Here is a 16,588-nt window from a genome sequence, read left to right as displayed (position 1 = left end):
GAAAGAAAGAAGAAAGGAAGGGAGGGAAGAGGAGGGGGAGGGAGAAAAGAATGGAGGGAGGAAGGGGATCTTAGATCAGGGAAGGAGGATGATCTTGTGACAAAGTAAACTCACAGTGAAGAGGAACTAGCATTTTCCTGGGGTGGGGTGGGTGGGGAGAGATACAGGGAACAGCAACAAAAAGACACTCTATTAGGCACAAACAGTTTGAAAGACACAACTGAAAGTGAATATCACAGCTGTACCAGGGTCCCAGGAAATGACAACAAAAAGTTCAGGAAAGCAGCCTAGGGCACCCTGCTTCACAGCTGCATCCAAAGGCAACTCAACCAATGATAGACGGAAAAGCAAGACTCACAAAACACGAGAAAAGAAATCCAAGAAATAGAGAAAGACACCAGCCAAGAAAGACGACAGGAGCACAACTCCTGGAAGCAGCCTCCAAGGAAAGGTGAGGGCAGTAAGGTTGGGGGGAAGGTAGAAAGGCTCAATTCGCACAAGAGATGCTTCTGCAATCCCCAGGACACATTGACTTCTTGTCCAGGCAAACACCAGAGGAGGACATGGGGATAAATGCTGTGTGAGACAGAGGTCTTGGGAACACAGGGGGTGCCCCACGTGCATGTATGTGTCTCTCTGCAGGTTGAACAACCATCCTACCAGCTTCTTGGCTTTGGACCTTGACCCATGGCTCCCTTGAACAGTAGGGTCTAGGAGGCGCCAGCAGCAACCTCCTGGTGGGTGTACAGGGGCGCGGTAAGCCTCAGCATGGGGAGCCCCAGAAACTAACATATGTGGTGTGGGTGCTGGTGCCCAAGGAAGGGGATCCCCACAGACCACAGAGAGGATCAGAGCCTCTGAAATGTGGGCAGTAACAATAACTGCTATTCCTTTATACCCATGAGCTTGGGCCATCGTAGTTCTACATATTAAACTGACTTAAAATTTATGATTGGTATTTTATTTCCTTTATTCCTTTTTGACTTGGATATACCATAACGTGGAAATATTATAGATTTTCTTTTAATCAAGGTATGGTTTTCGCAAGCCAGCACATCCCAATCTATACATTGACTTCTTTCACTTTTTCTCTGCTTAAAAATCCTTCATTACCTCCTTATTTCCCAGATAGTAAACTTCAAATTTCTCGGCACTGGGAATCAGACCCTCAAAAATCCCCAGCAACTTCCCTTCCCAGAATTAGCTTCCAAACACTCTCTCCCAGGCTGTATTTTCAGCCACAGTCTTCTGCCAGCCCACTGGTCCTTTCCCAGCTGCCGCTCCCCAGTCCTCTCTAGTGACTTCTCCGCTATTTGTCTGGAGAAGTAAGTTGGCAACAACTGCACCAAATGACACATTTTCTAAGACAAAGAAAACCTTTGAATATTTGAACATGACTACAGGTAACAGAGAAGCTTCCTCCCCTTTCCTACAAAAGTACATCATACATGCCTTCCCCCCTGAAAAAAAGTAGAGGTTCAAATCCTACATTTCTCAGCACCAAATTCAGGTCCTGGCTGAGCAGTCATTGGTGGAGTTACTTGGCTAAAGGTCTGTCACCCCCACTGTCTGTAAGTTCCATGAGGACATGGATCATGTGCATTTTCTTCACCACTGTCCGTGCCTGCTATGGAGCAGTCTCTCAATAAAACGATTGTCAAATATTAATGAAGATTGAATGAATGAATTAGTAAATGAATGGACTTGAATCCCCCAAAGTTGTTGAAAGCTGTAATTACCATTTTGGAAGCTTCTGCAGATCTCAAGTAAGTCAGGATAGGCCTTTAGGTTTGTGTTGCTGAACAGTGCATCCAGAACTGTCTTGTCAAATGTCTTCTCCAGTTCACAGAGCACACGATAGACCACATTTTGCACTGGGACCCGATTACTACAAGCTTCTTCATAATTCTTAAAAATATTGAACAGAGAATTATGTAGATATGGATTTGCAGGTTATAGAAGATGCAGATTGTAGCCCAGACCACCTGTTCTCTTGTGAAACGTTAGAATGTCGCACATGTTTGGATGACTTCTTAAATAACCATCACAAAAATAGACCCTTATTTGAACGTCTCTGACACTGATGCACAATTGAGGGAGGAATTTTGAAGAATAAAGGTGGCTTCAAAGTCGAATGATTGTGGAGGCTTCAAGAGCCTGGCTAGGATGCTTTAAGAGTGCTAATGACTGATAATGAGAGGCCATTCTGTTGATGGGACAGTAACCACTGCCCTCCCACCAGGACTGACCTGCCCTGATGGGCTCCAGGAATTCAGGTGACCACTCTCCCCTGCAATGAACGTGGCCAAAGGGCAAAGAAAATTCATAAAGACAAAGAGAAGGCTTGTCCTCAGTGTCCCCAGGAAGACCCATTATTAACCTTCACCTGTGTCCTAGGGCTCCAGAAATTTCTGAAGAGCAAGAAATGATTTTGACTGAGAATGTAAGCATTTGCCTCTGGATTTATCCTAACGTGACCCAGCTTGCCTGTGAGTTTCAATCATCTCGGGTTCAGATGTGTCATATAAGAGGGCTTTGTAATGAAACATCGCCCAGTTCATTTATTTGCTTTTGGTTCCTGTTACTCAATTGTATAAATGTACCTACGATGCACTGTAGCTTTGTAACATCTCCAGTCCCAATCCAGCTCCATCTCCACCACCATGCCTTTCCCCCTACATTTCCTACAGAAGAAGGAATGTTTTCTGTGTTGCTGTTTCTCCTGTCACCTCTTAACTTACAGGATGGTGGCGGTCCCCACCCACAGAAGACCCTTGGGCCTGTTCATTGCACCCCGCAGTCTGGCAGAACATTGGTGGGGCTGGGTATCATAAGAAAAGTCTCACTTACTTCGTACTTTTGCTCAGAGATAAAGCCACGGTCTCGGAGGCCCATAAGGAGAGGAAATGGCTTATTTATTGCACTTGCTATCTCCACCTTATTCTCTTTGAAGAACGTAAAAATAAATTCATAGAAAGCCTGCTCCTCTGGGGTTTGGTCTTCTAGGTTCTGGTTCTCTGTGAACATCCTGAGAAACAAAGACACATTACGAATTGAGTTTCCAAGAGGCCTGTAGTGAGTGGAAGATTTTAGACAGGAAAGACAATCACGGGAGAGCCAATGTGTTTCCAATAGTGTTCTTGTGGAAGGACCAGAATAAATGGAATTTGTTTACTGATAGAGTAATCAAGGATGCAGTAGAAGAAGACACTTCACTTAAGAAAGACTTGTATGTGAGGGGCGCCTGGGTGTCTCAGTGGGTTAAGCCTCTGTCTTCAGCTCAGGTCATGATCCCAAGGTCCTAGAATTGAGCCCTGCATCAGGCTCTCCTCAGCAGGGAGCCTGCTTCCCCTACCCTCCTCTCTGCCTGCCTCTCTGCCTACTTGTGATCTCTGTCTCTCCAATAAATAAATAAAGTTTAAAAAAAAAAAAAAGAAAGACTTGTATGTAGCAGTGAAAGAGTTCACCCTGAGATAATCAAAACTATTGAGAAAGACTTTACCTGAATATTCTAAAGAAAACATTGAATTTAAAAATGTTAACATCTTTATAGAAATTGATATGATACTGTGATAGTGAATTTTAGGTGTCAACTTGAAGGGGATTTGGGGAAGAGAATAACACTTAAATTGGTAGATTTCAAGTAAGTATGCCATCTGTAATGTGGGCCTCATCCAATCAGGCGAAGGCCCACATAGAACAAAAAAATTGACCTTGCCATGAAGGCCCAGATAGAACAAAAAGACTGAAGAAATTCACCAACAGACCACTTTCAGACCAGAACTACACCATCAGCTCTGATGGGACTCCAGCCTGACAGCTCCATGGCAGATTTTGGAATTGCCAGGATCCATGGTCATGTGAGCTGATTCCTTTTATTTTTTTAAGATTTTATTTATTTATTTGACAGAGTTCACAAGTAGGCAGAGAGGCAGGCAGAGAGAGAGAGAGAGGAAGAAGCAGTCTCCCTGCCGAACAGAGAGCCCAATGTGGGGCTTGATCCCAGGACTCCAGGACCATGACCCGAGCCAAAGGCAGAGACTTCAACCCACTGAGCCACCCAGCCACTCCATATATACTGTTTTTAAAAGAAGTTCAGAGACAAAAAAATACAAAAACAACTAAGATAATATTATAGAACATAGCACTGAACAGCAAGGTGTTTTTTCTTTAAACAAGGTATGCCTGATTTGTTTGCTTTTTTCCATGTATCATTATATTTATAATGTGTCCATATTGATATTTTTAAGTCAAATCAGTGCATTTTAATTGCTGTGTAATAACATTTTACATAAATATAGACAACATTTACCTAATAATCCTTTACTGGTAAATGTTTAGGTCTATTCCAATTTTTTGTTCTTATGAGCAGTATTTTTGTGAACATCCTTATTTAGATCTCCTTATGTGAACATAACAAGAATTCCTTTAGCTTATGTACCTAGAAGTTAATTGTACAGTAATTGGGTATACCATCTTCAAACTTTTAAGTTGCTAAGTTCTTTTTCAAAGTGATTGATTAGTTTACAGTCTTGCCAGAATTTCACAAGAGTTTTTCTTTAGACCTTTGTAGACACTAAGTATTGTCATACTTCAAAACTCCAATCATGATGGCTGTAAAGCCAACTTAATTTTGTTTTCATCTACATCAGGAAGTATTTTCTGCAGTTAAAAGAACACATGCAGGAAGTAGCAGGCTGAGACGACATCAGCTAACAGAAGACCAGCTAAATAGCTTATCAAACCATTCTGAACACCTACAAATCCAAAAGGAGATCAAAGATAAAAAAAGCAACAATTCTAGAAACAAAATTGACCACTTTCTGAAAGGTAGATCAGCGGAGAAGTGAATCCAAAGCGACGGGGAGATACATCACGGGGGAAGGGCCCAGCTCCCGGCAAACGGCAGAGTAACAGAGCACAAAATCAGAACTTTGAAAGTCTGCTCCACCAAGGGACATCGCTCCTGAGGCTAAACCGGGGTGAAGCCCACGCAGGGACACGTGGCCTCAAGTCCTGTGGGGTCACAGAAGGATCGGGGCTCTCTGAATGTCATAGAACTCACAGGTATTAGAGCAGGGAAGCCGGCTACAGAGACAGAGCCGAGGAGTGAGCTCTCAACTCAGGGTTACCTTGAACCATAATCCGTGGCACAGGCCACTGCTCTGTGAGTGGGGTCCCTACAAGATCCGAGGAGGCACCCCCTGGAAGAGTTCAGGGATCTGCAGGGTTCGGAGACTCTAGGCAGAGCTGCAGGCCAGAGACAGAGATGCTTGGTCACAGGCTGGGTGAGCTCAGAGCGCGGCTGGGGGCCAGGGAGACAGGAGTAATTGAGCACTTTCCTCTGAGGGTGCACTGAGAAGTGGGGCTCCGAGCTCTCATCTCCTCCGGGCTGGAGATTGGGAGGCTGCCATTTTCATTCTTGTCCTCCTGAATTCTACAGAAAGCGTTCAGGGAACAAAAGCTCCCAAAAGGGAACCTGAGTGGATTACTTAACCTGGCCCCTGGTAAGGGCGGTTAAGACACTTCAGCATCACTACAACAGGCCCCTCCCCCAGAAGATCAATGAGAAATCCAGCCAAGAACAAGTTCACTTACCTAGGAGAAGAGCGGAATTCCATAGGAGGAGAAAGCACAGCATGGAATTCATAGCTTTCTCCCCATGATTTAGACTTGCAAAGTTAGTTAATTTTTTTAATTGTATTTTTTTCTTCTACTAAATTTTTTTTAACTTTTACCCTTTCCTCTTTTAACATTTTTACCCAGTTTATCTTAACAATACCTCTCATTTAAAAAAAAACAACCTTTTTTGAACCTTCATTATTATAGTCATATTTTGTCCTTCATTGTATCTAACTTTATTTTTTGTATAGCCATAGGGTTTTTTCTTCTAAAAAATTTGGGGTACAACTTCTTCTAATAGATCAAAATACACCCTAAATCTAACACCGGGCTTGTTCTAGTCTCCAGCCTGAGAAAATTTTCTCCACCTTCTTTTTCATTATTCTCCCAACCAACTTACCTTATCAACTTCTTTTTTAGAAATTAAAAAAAAATTTTTTTCATCTTTATAGTCATATTCCATCCCTTCATTGTGTTTACCCTTATATACGCTTTTCATTCTTTAAAATTTGGAGAGGTAATTTCTTCTAAGAGACCAAAATACTCTCAAAATTAAGTGGGTGACCCTGTTCTAGTCACCAGTCTAATATATACACATTTTTTCTTTTTTATATTTTTTCTTTATTTGTTTTCTTTTTTTAATTTTTTTTTTCTGAACTTCTTTTTACATGCTTCCCCACCCCCCCACAATTTGGGGTCTCTTCTGATTTGGTTAAAGCACATTTTCCTGGGGTCTTTATCATCCTTTTAGTATTTATTTACTTCTTCATATATTCTTATCTGGACAAAATGACAAGACGGAAAAACTCACCACAAGAAAAAAAACAAGAGGTAGTACCAAAGGCTAGGGACCTAATAAATATGTCAGATCTAGAGTTCAGAATGACAATTCTCAAGGTTCTAGCTGGACTTGAAAAGGCATGGAAGATATTAGAGAAACCCTGTCCAGAGAAATAAAAGCCCTTTCTGGAGAAATAAAAGAACTAAAATCTAATGAAGTTGAAATCAAAAAAGCTATTAATGAGGTACAATTTAAAAATGGAGGCTCTTACTGCTAGGATAAATGAGGCAGAAGAAAGAATTAGTGATATAGAAGACCAAATGACAGAGAATAAAGAAGCTGAGCAAAAGAGAAACAAACAACTACTGGACCACAAGGGGAGAATTCAAGAGATAAGTGATACCATAAGATGAAACAACATTAGAATAACTGGGATTCCAGAAGAAGAAGAGAGAGAGGGGAGCAGAAGGTATACTGGAGAGAATTATTGTAGAGGATTTCCCTAATATGGCAAAGGGAACAAGCATCAAAATCCAGGAGGTGCAGAGAACCCCCTTCAAAATCAATAAGAATATGTCCACACCCTGTCATCTAATAGTAAAATTTACAAGTCTTAGTGACAAAGAGAAAATCCTGAAAGCAGCCAGGGACAAGAGGTCTGTAACATACAATGGTAAAAATATTAGATTTGCAGCAGACTTATCCACAGAGACCTGGCAGGCCAGAAAGAACTGGCATGATATATTCAGAACACTAAATGAGAAAAACATGCAGCCAAGAATACTATATCCAGCTAGGTCATCATTGAAAATAGAAGGAGAGATAAAAAGCTTGCAGGAGAAACAAAAACTGAAAGAATTCACAAACACCAAACCAGCTCTACAGGAAATATTTAAAGGGATCCTCTAAGCAAAGAGACACCCTAAAAGTAGTAGACCAGAAAAGGAGACAACATACAGTAACAGTCACCTTACAGACAATATAATGGCACTAAATTCATACCTCTCAATAGTTACCCTGAATGTAAATGGGCTATATGACACAATCAAAAGACACAGCGTATCAGAATGGATAAAAAACCAAAACCCATCAATATTTTGCCTACAAGAAACTCATTTTAGACCTGAAGACAACTCCAGATTTAAAGTGAGGGGGTGGAAAACAATTTACCATGCTAATGGACATCAAAAGAAAGTCAGGGTGGCAATCCTTATATCATATCAATTAGATTTTAAGCCAAAGAATATAATAAGAGATGAGGAAGGACTCTATATTATACTCAAAGGGTCTGTCCAACAAGAAGATCTAACAATTTTAAATATCTATGCCCCTAACATGGGAACAGCCAACTATATAAACCAATTAATAACAAAATCAAAGAAACACATCAACAATAATACAATAATAGTAGGGGAATTTAGCACTCCCCTCACTGAAATGACAGATCATCCAAGCAAAGATCAACAAGGAAATAAAGGCCTTAAATGACACACTGGACCAGATGGACATCACAGTTATCTTCAGAACATTCTATCCCAAAGCAACAGAATATACATTCTTCTTTAGTGCACATGGAACATTCTCCAGAATAGATCACATCCTGGGTCCTAAATCAGGTCTCAACTGATATCAAAAGATTGGGATCATTCTCTGCATATTTTCAGACCACAATGCTCTGAAGCTAGAACTCAACCACAAGAGGAAATTTGGAAAGAACCCAAATACATGGAGACTAAACAGCATCCTCCTAAAGAATGAATGGGTCAACCAGGAAACTAAAGAAGAATTGAAAAAATTCATGGAAACAAATGATAATGAAAACACAATGGTTCAAAATCTGTGGGACACAGCAAAGGCAGTCCTGAGAGGAAAATATAGTGATACAAGCCTTTCTCAAGAAACAAGAAAGGTCTCAAATACACAACCTAACCCTACACCTAAAGGAGCTGGAGAAAGAACAGCAAAGAAAGCCTAAACCCAGCAGGAGAAGAGAAATAATAAAGATCAGAGCAGAAATCAATGAAATAGAAACCAAAAAAAAAAATAGAACAAATCAACAAAACCAGGAGCTGGTTCTTTGAAAGAATTAATAAGATTGATAACCCCCTGGCCAGACTTATCAAAAAGAAAAGAGAAAGCACCCGAATAAATGAAGTCATGAATGAAAGAGGAGAGATCACAACCAACACCAAAGAAATACAAACAATTATAAGAACATATTATGAGCAACTCTATGCCAACAAATTTGACAATCTGGAAGAGATGGATGCATTCCTAGAGAAATATAAACTACCACAACTGAACCAGGAAGAAATAGAAAACCTGAACAGACCCATAACCAGTAAGGAGATTGAAACAGTCATCAAAAATCTCCAAACAAACAAGAGCCCAGGGCCAGACAGCTTCCCAGGGGAATTCTACCAAACATTTAAAGAAGCACTAATTCCTATTCTCCTGAAACTATTCCAAAAAATAGAAATGGAAGGAAAACTTCCAAACTCATTTTATGAGACCAGCATCACCTTGATCCCAAAACCAGACAAGGATCCCATCAAAAAAGAGAGCTATAGACCAATATCCTTTATCAAAACAGATGTGAAAATTCTCACCAAAATACTAGCCAATAGAATTCAACAGTACATTAAAAGGATTATTTACCACGACCAAGTGGGATTTATTCCAGGGCTGCAAGGTTGGTTCAACATCTGCAAATCAATCAATGTGATACAACACATTAATAAAAGAAAGAACAAGAACCATATGATAATCCCAATAGATGCTGAAAAAGCATTTGACAAAGTACAGCATCCCTTCCTATCAAAATTCTTCAAAGTGTAGGGACATAGGGCACATACCTCAATATTATCAAAGCCATCTATGAAAAACCCACTGCAAATATCATTCTCAATGGAGAAAAACTGAAAGCTTTTCCACGAAGGTCAGGAACACAGCAGGGATGTCCATTATCACCACTGCTATTCAACATAGTACTAGAAGTCCTAGCCTCAGCAATCAGACAACAAAAAGAAATTAAAGGCATCCAAATTGACAAAGAAGTCAAATTATCACTCTTTGCAGATGATATGATACTATATGGGGAAAACCCAAAAGACTCCACTCCAAAACTGCTAGATCTTGTACAGGAATTGGTAAAGTGTCAGGATATAAAATCAATGCACAGAAATCAGTTGCCTTTCTCTACACCAACTACAAGACAGAAGAAAGAGAAATTAAGGAGTCAATCCCATTTACAATTGCACCCAAAACTATAAGATACCTAGGAATAAACCTAACCAAAGAGGCTAAGAATATCTACTCAGAAAACTATAAAGTACTCATGAAAGAAATTGAGGAAGACACAGAGAAATTGAAAAATGTCCCATGCTCCTAGATTAGAAGGAGAAAATGTCTATGCTACCTAAAGCAATCTACACATTTAATGCAATCCCTATCAAAATCCCACCCATTTTTTCAAAGAAATGGAACAAATAATCCTAAAATTTATATGGAACCAGAAAAGACCTCAGTTAAAGGAATATTGAAAAAGAAAGCCAAAGTTGGTGGCATCACAATTCCGGACTTCAAGCTCTATTACAAAGCTGTCATCATCAAGACAGCATGGTACTGGCACAAAAACAGACACATAGATCAATGGCACAGAATAGAGAGTCCAGAAATAGACCCTCAACTCTATGGTCAACTCATCTTCAACAAAGTAGGAAAGAATGTCCAATGGAAAAAAGCCTCTTCAATAAATGGTGTTGGGAAAATTGGACGGCCACATGCAGAAAAATGAAATTGGACCATTCCCTCACACCACACACGAAAATAGACTCAAAATGGATGAAGGAACTCAATGTGCGAAAGGAATCCATCAAAATCCTTGAGGAGAACACAGGCAGCAACCTCTTCGACCTCAGCCGCAGCAACATCTTCCTAGGAACATCGCCAAAGGCAAGGGAAGCAAGGGCAAAAATGAACTATTGGGATTTCATCAAGATCAAAAGCTTTTGCATAACAAAGGAAACAGTTAACAAAACCAAAAGACAACTGACAGAATGGGAGAAGATATTTGCAAATGACATATCAGATAAAGGGCTAGTGTCCAAAATCTAGAAAGAACTTAGCAAACTCAACACCCAAAGAACAAATAATCCAATCAAGAAATGGACAGAAGATATGAACAGACATTTCTATAAAGAAGACATCCAGATGGTGAACAGACACATGAAAAAGTGCTCCACATCACTCAGCATCAGGGAAATACAAATCAAAACCACAATGAGATACCACCTCACACCAGTCAGAATGGCTAAAATAACAAGTCAGGAAATGACAGATGCTGACGAAGATGCAGAGAAAGGGGAACCCTCCTATCCTGTTGGTGGGAATGCAAGCTGGTGCCACCACTCTGGAAAACAGCTTGGAGGTTCCTCAAAATGTTGAAAATGGAGCTACCCTATGACCCAGCAATTGCACTACTGGGTATTTACGCTAAAGATACAAACATAGTGATCCGAAGGGGCGTGTGCACCCGAATGTTTATAGCAGCAATGTCCACAATAGCCAAACTATGGAAAGAACCTAGATGTCCATCAACAGACGAATGGATAAAGAAGATGTGGTATATAAACACAATGGAATACTATGCAGCCATCAAAAGAAATGAAATCTTGCCATTTGCGAGGACATGGATGGAACTAGAGGGTATTATGCTTAGCGAAATAAGTCAATAGAAGAAAGACGACTATCATATGATCTCCCTGATATGAGGAAGTGGAGATGCAACATGGGAGGTTTGGGGGGTAGGAAAAGAATAAATGAAACAATATGGGGTCAGGAGGGAGACAAACCATAAGAGACTCTTAATGTCACAAAACAAACTGAGAATGGCGGTGGTGGGGAGAGGAGGGGAGGGAAAGGGTGTTGGGGTTATGGACATTAGGGAGGGTATATGCTATGGTGAGCGCTGTGAAGTATGTAAACCTGGTGATTCACAGACCTGTACCCCTGGGGCTAATAATACATTATATGTTTATTAAAAAATTTAAAAAAAAAACACATGTAGCGCACATGATCTGCCATCAAGGCATCTCAAACTGTGCCTCAGCATTCTTTCCCTTAATCCTGTTCTGTCTGGTATGTTTCTTGAGATTACATTGTATAATATAACTAAAATCACTGACAGTTGGGGCACCTGGGTGGCTCAGTAGGTTAAGCGGCCAACTCTTGATTTCAATTCAGGTCATGATCTTCGGGTGGTGAGGTCGAGCCCCAAGTCAAGCTCCAGGCCTAGTGTGGAGTCAACTTGTCCCTCTCCTTCTGCTCCTCCCTCCACTCATATTCTCTCTCTCTCAAAATCACAGACTTAGGGGCGCCTGGGTGGCTGAGTCGTTAAGCGTCTGCCTTCAGCTCAAGTCATGATCCCGGGTCCTGGGATCAAACCTCACATCAGGCTCCCTGCTCAGCAGAAAGCCTGCTTCTCTGTCTCCCACTCCCCCTGCTTCTGTTCCCTCTCTCACTGTGTCTCCCTCTGTCAAATAAATAAATAAAATCTTTTTTTTTTTAAATCACAGACTTAAATGAAACCATGCAATGAATGCTATTCTGCTACACAGTATTCTGTAAGCAGAATATTAAACTGAATATTCTCTGCCTAGAAAAATCCTACTTTTTTCAAGAACACCTTGGTTATCACCTATAAGAACTTTTCCTCACATTCTCCTATCTAACATGTTCCTTAATCTGTTTGCCTCTATTAGACAGAGCGAGATCATTCTTGGTTATTCCAGATTGTTCTTTGACCCTACTGTGTGGTATCATAAACAAGTATGGTAATATGAAGTTTTGCAAAAGCCTGTTCAATTTGCCCATTCCACAGTGAGCCTGCACAAAGACAAGTACAGACCCTGGATGCAGATCACTTGAGGACAAATCCTGGCTGTGCTTCCTACTTGCTCTAACCTTGGCCAGCTTTCTGAGTTTCAGTTGCCTGATGTGACACAGAAGTAGTGATAATATCCATTTACAGGATTTGGGGAAACTTGAGTAAGATGTGTGTTGAGTATTTACAACAATTGTACAGCAAATCTTCCTAGTGAACAACAAATGGAAGAAATCTCAAGGAAAATGTACAAGAGGTAGCTCTCTCACACCCATCTGTACCTGCAGGGGTAAGAATGGCATTCTACATCATAAAATTAGGTTAGAGATGCCCTCCCATAAGATTTCAAGTAACAGTCACAATAATATATGTTTTTCTCTGGTCTAATATAGAGACGTGTCTATATTAAAAAGTATAACTCATTGTTGTGTATCTAAACCTGTCCATGTAAGTGTTCTCTATACATGGAGATCTGTAAGACCCCTGGATTCCAAACACTATGGTCAAGCCTGAGAAAAATAATTTCTAAACCGAAAAAGCTTTGTAATTCTGGTTCTTAATAGGTGGTTCCCCTGGCTGATAGTATCTTAATAAACCTCTCTATAATTCTAAAAGGTGTAAACACTTGTATGATTTTTCTATCCCACATTAAGAGGGTCATTGGGACTTCCCGTTATAAATATGCATTAGAACAGAATGAAACCCATTCCTTCCCTGAATTCCTTTAAAAAAGAAAATGACTTCTGGTTAAAGCTAGTTGACCCAAGACAAGTGCTTTGCCCTCAGACTAAAGAGTTCCCTAAAATGGAAGTAAAGGAATTAAAGGCACAATAACTAAGGGAAGGGAGTTAGGTGAGAAATTGAAATCAAAGTCTGAAAAAACAAAAGTGGTCTGGGTGCTAACTGCTGTAGCTGGTGGCCAAAGACCCCAGAGGCAAGGAAGGAGTCCATCCAGTATATCCTCCAGCCCTGAGAGGCAGTGGGGCCTGGGAGGCAGACTCAAGCATTAACCAGCAGGATTGCTTGAAAGGCAAAATACTGAACGCCCCCATGCGCATCCATGCAGGAGATTCGAGGCTGCTTAAGAAAAATAGAGATGACTCGGATGGGAAAAGCCTTCAACCTCAGGAATTTGAGATTCACAAAGCCAAAACCACAGATTTTCAAGTCCATCTCATTTAATGGAGTTCCACACTAATACCTCAGCCCCTTGCCCTTAAGTAGGAACAAACAACAGGCGACAAGCGTTTGCACAAACCTACCACAAGAACGAGTAGAACCAAGATGAGCAAAGAATAAAAATGACCCCAGCATACACAGAAATAGTGCTGGGGACAGAAGAAAGTTTCCAAAAAACAAGTATTGTCATACAGATAGGAGCATATATTGTTTCCAGGATGACATGAAGAAAAATCAGAAAATAAGAACACAGTGGGCCTGGAAATTTGAAATGGTTGTTAAGATTAAAAAAGAGATGACACCTGTCAGTGCAGCAGCAGAGCGGGGCTTGATGGGCTGGGCGGTCAAGCACTGAGCCACCCGGCTTCGGTTCGGTCGTTTCAATAAGCATCTTCAATATCAGTGGTTCTGCGGCCTCGAAACACAGCAGGGCTCCTCCCCTGTCCCTTCCATTTATAGTTCTCTGGGAGAGTTCTATCTTTCCGTTTTGGGTTTTTTTTTGTGTGTGTTTTCGTTTGCATTTTATATCTTGTATTTATCCCCTGAACACATTTTGTACTTTTTTTTTCTTTTTTTAAGAAAAGAAACTCGTTTGTGTATATATAGATATTTGCATGATAAACTGTAGTCGACGTTCGGTTCCTCAGAAGGTCTTGCTGCTGTCAGGTGTACATCCGTCATAACTGTATTAAACACATTTCATATGTAAATAAACGTGGGACATTGGTAAAAAATAAATAAATAAATAAGAGATGACAAAAAGGTTAGTGAAAGTGGTTATAAAATAAGAAAAATTTCCCAGAACATAGTGGGGAAAAAAAGGGGAACCTAACCAACTAAACTTGAAACCCTCAATGCCTAAAACAATTATTCAATTCTACAGATTCAGAGGTAAAAGGAAATGACTCAAAAATATATACTCTGTTCAGTTATTCATGTGTGAAGGCAAGATACTTGTGCAAGGTACACTGTGCTGAGCAGAGCATAACCTACACCTAAAACTAATGTAACATCGTGTGTCAACCAAACTTCAATTAAAACAAATCATTGTGCAAAGGCTCAAAAAATATTTCTCTCCTGCACCATCTATGTTGGTCACACAATTTTCTTTAAGATTTTATTTATTTATTGGAGTGAGAGAACAAGGGTAGGGAAGGGGCAGGGCGAGAGGGAGAAGCAGACTCTCCTCTGAACAGGGAGCCCAACACCGGGCTCGATTCCATGACCCTGAGATCATGATGTAGGCCTAAGGCAGACACTTAACTGACTGAGCCACCTGGATGTCCCAGTCACACAATTTTTAATGCCATTTCTTTACTTCTGGGCAAAGGTAAGCTGCATCTTCCTGTCTCCTTGAACTGATAGGTATCACTTTGGCAGAATTCCCAGCTAACACCTGATTAGCCATGCTCACTTCTCCTCTGTTACAGTGGCTGTCATTTCATATGGCTGCCACTCATCAGCCAGAGTCAGAGTCCAAGTTGAGGGTTCCCTGAAGCAGAGGTCATTGACCCACTGAAATTTTAGAATCGTTGTTGCAATAGAATAATCTACTCCATTCTTACTGACACATTCTCTAGAAAAATTATTTGATGATGTACTACAAAAGAGAATTAAGAAATCAATACCAGCAAAGTTTTGTTACAAGGGAAGTAGAAGGCATCACCCAAACCAGTTAAAATAGCGATGTCTAAAACCTATAAATTTTATTTGGAAACAAAAGCACATCTCAAAGGTTATCTTTTTTTTTTTTAATTTTTAAAAGAGTTTATTTATTTATTTATTTTAGAGAGAGAAAGAGAGAGGGAGAAACAGACTCACCACTGAGCAGGGAGCCCAATGCGGGGCTCCATCCTAGGACCTTGAGATCAGGACCTGAGCCAAGGCAGAAGCTCAACTGACTGAGCCATCCTGGCGCCCCTCAAAAATTACTTTAAAATCGTGAAAAAATAAAATTAAATTAAAAATGAAAAAATATAAATATTTGGTATAATTCTTCAGGAAATAAATAAATAAGTAAAAACAAAAAATAAAATAGTGATTCTCAAAGTAGGGTCTGGGGACCCCTGGGGTTATATAAGACCCTTTTAGGTATGAGCAGGGTCAAAACTGTTTTCATAATAGTACTAAGACATTATTAACCCTTTTTCTCTCTTGTCATGTCACACATGTATAGTGGAATTTACCAGGGAATACATGTTCTGTGGCATCACAAAAGATTGAATGCAGAGCTGATAGGAGAATCTAGCTATCTTCTACTGAGGCAACTATTAAAGAGATCTGTGAAAATATAAAGCATTGCTAATCTTCTTATTAATTTACTTTCTTTTAGAAAACAGTTATTTTTCATAAAATATGTCATTTATATTAGCAGGTAATGAGTACATTATTTTTTTAATGAACAAATAAATATTTAAGTGCTCAGTTTTAATTCCTAATATGGCAAATATCATATAGATGTAATCATATAGATAGAGTTCTCACTGATTTCCTATTCTCAAATCATCTAAGAGATACTGTTTGTTCAAAGTAATAATAGCAACTATGTGATTAGAGCATTTGGACAAGCAAAATGACAACAGCAATGTTGATAAGGACAGGAAGGAGAAGTTGGTGACATTCTAAGATTCCTGCATCTCCCATGAAGCAGGACAATGTAATTTGAAAACGTGGATATGAAGAAAATAAATGATATTAAGCAAAGTAAAAATAAATAAGTAAATAAATAACTAACAGATATGACAGTTGTAAATATATATTGCAACCTCTAGGAAAAGCACTAAAAATGTTTTAAAAGAAACATAATTCATATACCAGGAGAGAAGAGAAAATGGAGTCATAAAATGTTCAAATAAAACCAGAAAAGGCAGAAAAAGATAAGAAGAAAAAGTAGAAACAAAGACAAAAATAATGAGTAGAGAACAGTTGCTGACATATAGCTATTAATCCAAGTACTCTACAAATACTCTATATGTGAATGATCTCAATGTAACAATTAAAAGACAAAGATCAATAGAGTGGAAAAAATAAAACAAAAAACACCCAACTATATGCTGTCCATAAGAAAGCCACCTTAAACATAAAGACATAGATAAGATGAAAGGGAAGGGATGGAGAAAGAT

At 39.7% G+C, this 16,588-nt stretch overlaps 1 protein-coding gene across 22 annotated transcripts in view; it reads right to left on the bottom strand.

Annotated features, from left to right (window-relative positions):
* The window catches only part of SP140 (SP140 nuclear body protein), a 79,600-nt gene that overhangs the window by 55,904 nt on the left and 7,108 nt on the right, over positions 1 to 16,588 (bottom strand). For 20 of the 22 annotated variants that reach the window (XM_045078851.1, XM_045078867.1, XM_045078866.1 and 17 more), the window contains 3 exons: positions 13,769 to 14,149; positions 2,851 to 3,028; positions 1,740 to 1,908 (listed from right to left, as the gene is read on the bottom strand). In XM_045078851.1, coding sequence (XP_044934786.1) covers positions 1,740 to 1,908; positions 2,851 to 3,028; positions 13,769 to 13,857 — 436 coding nt within the window. In that variant the 5' untranslated portion in view covers positions 13,858 to 14,149. The remainder of the gene's footprint in view (positions 1 to 1,739; positions 1,909 to 2,850; positions 3,029 to 13,768; positions 14,150 to 16,588) is intronic. The other 2 variants (XM_045078864.1, XM_045078869.1) reach the window with 1 other exon arrangement.

The sequence above is a fragment of the Mustela putorius genome, unplaced genomic scaffold, assembly GCF_011764305.1.
Source record: "Mustela putorius furo isolate JIRA1106 unplaced genomic scaffold, ASM1176430v1.1 tig00000275_pilon_pilon_pilon, whole genome shotgun sequence".
NCBI lineage: Eukaryota > Metazoa > Chordata > Mammalia > Carnivora > Mustelidae > Mustela > Mustela putorius.
This window is presented reverse-complemented; position numbering and strand designations above follow the sequence as displayed.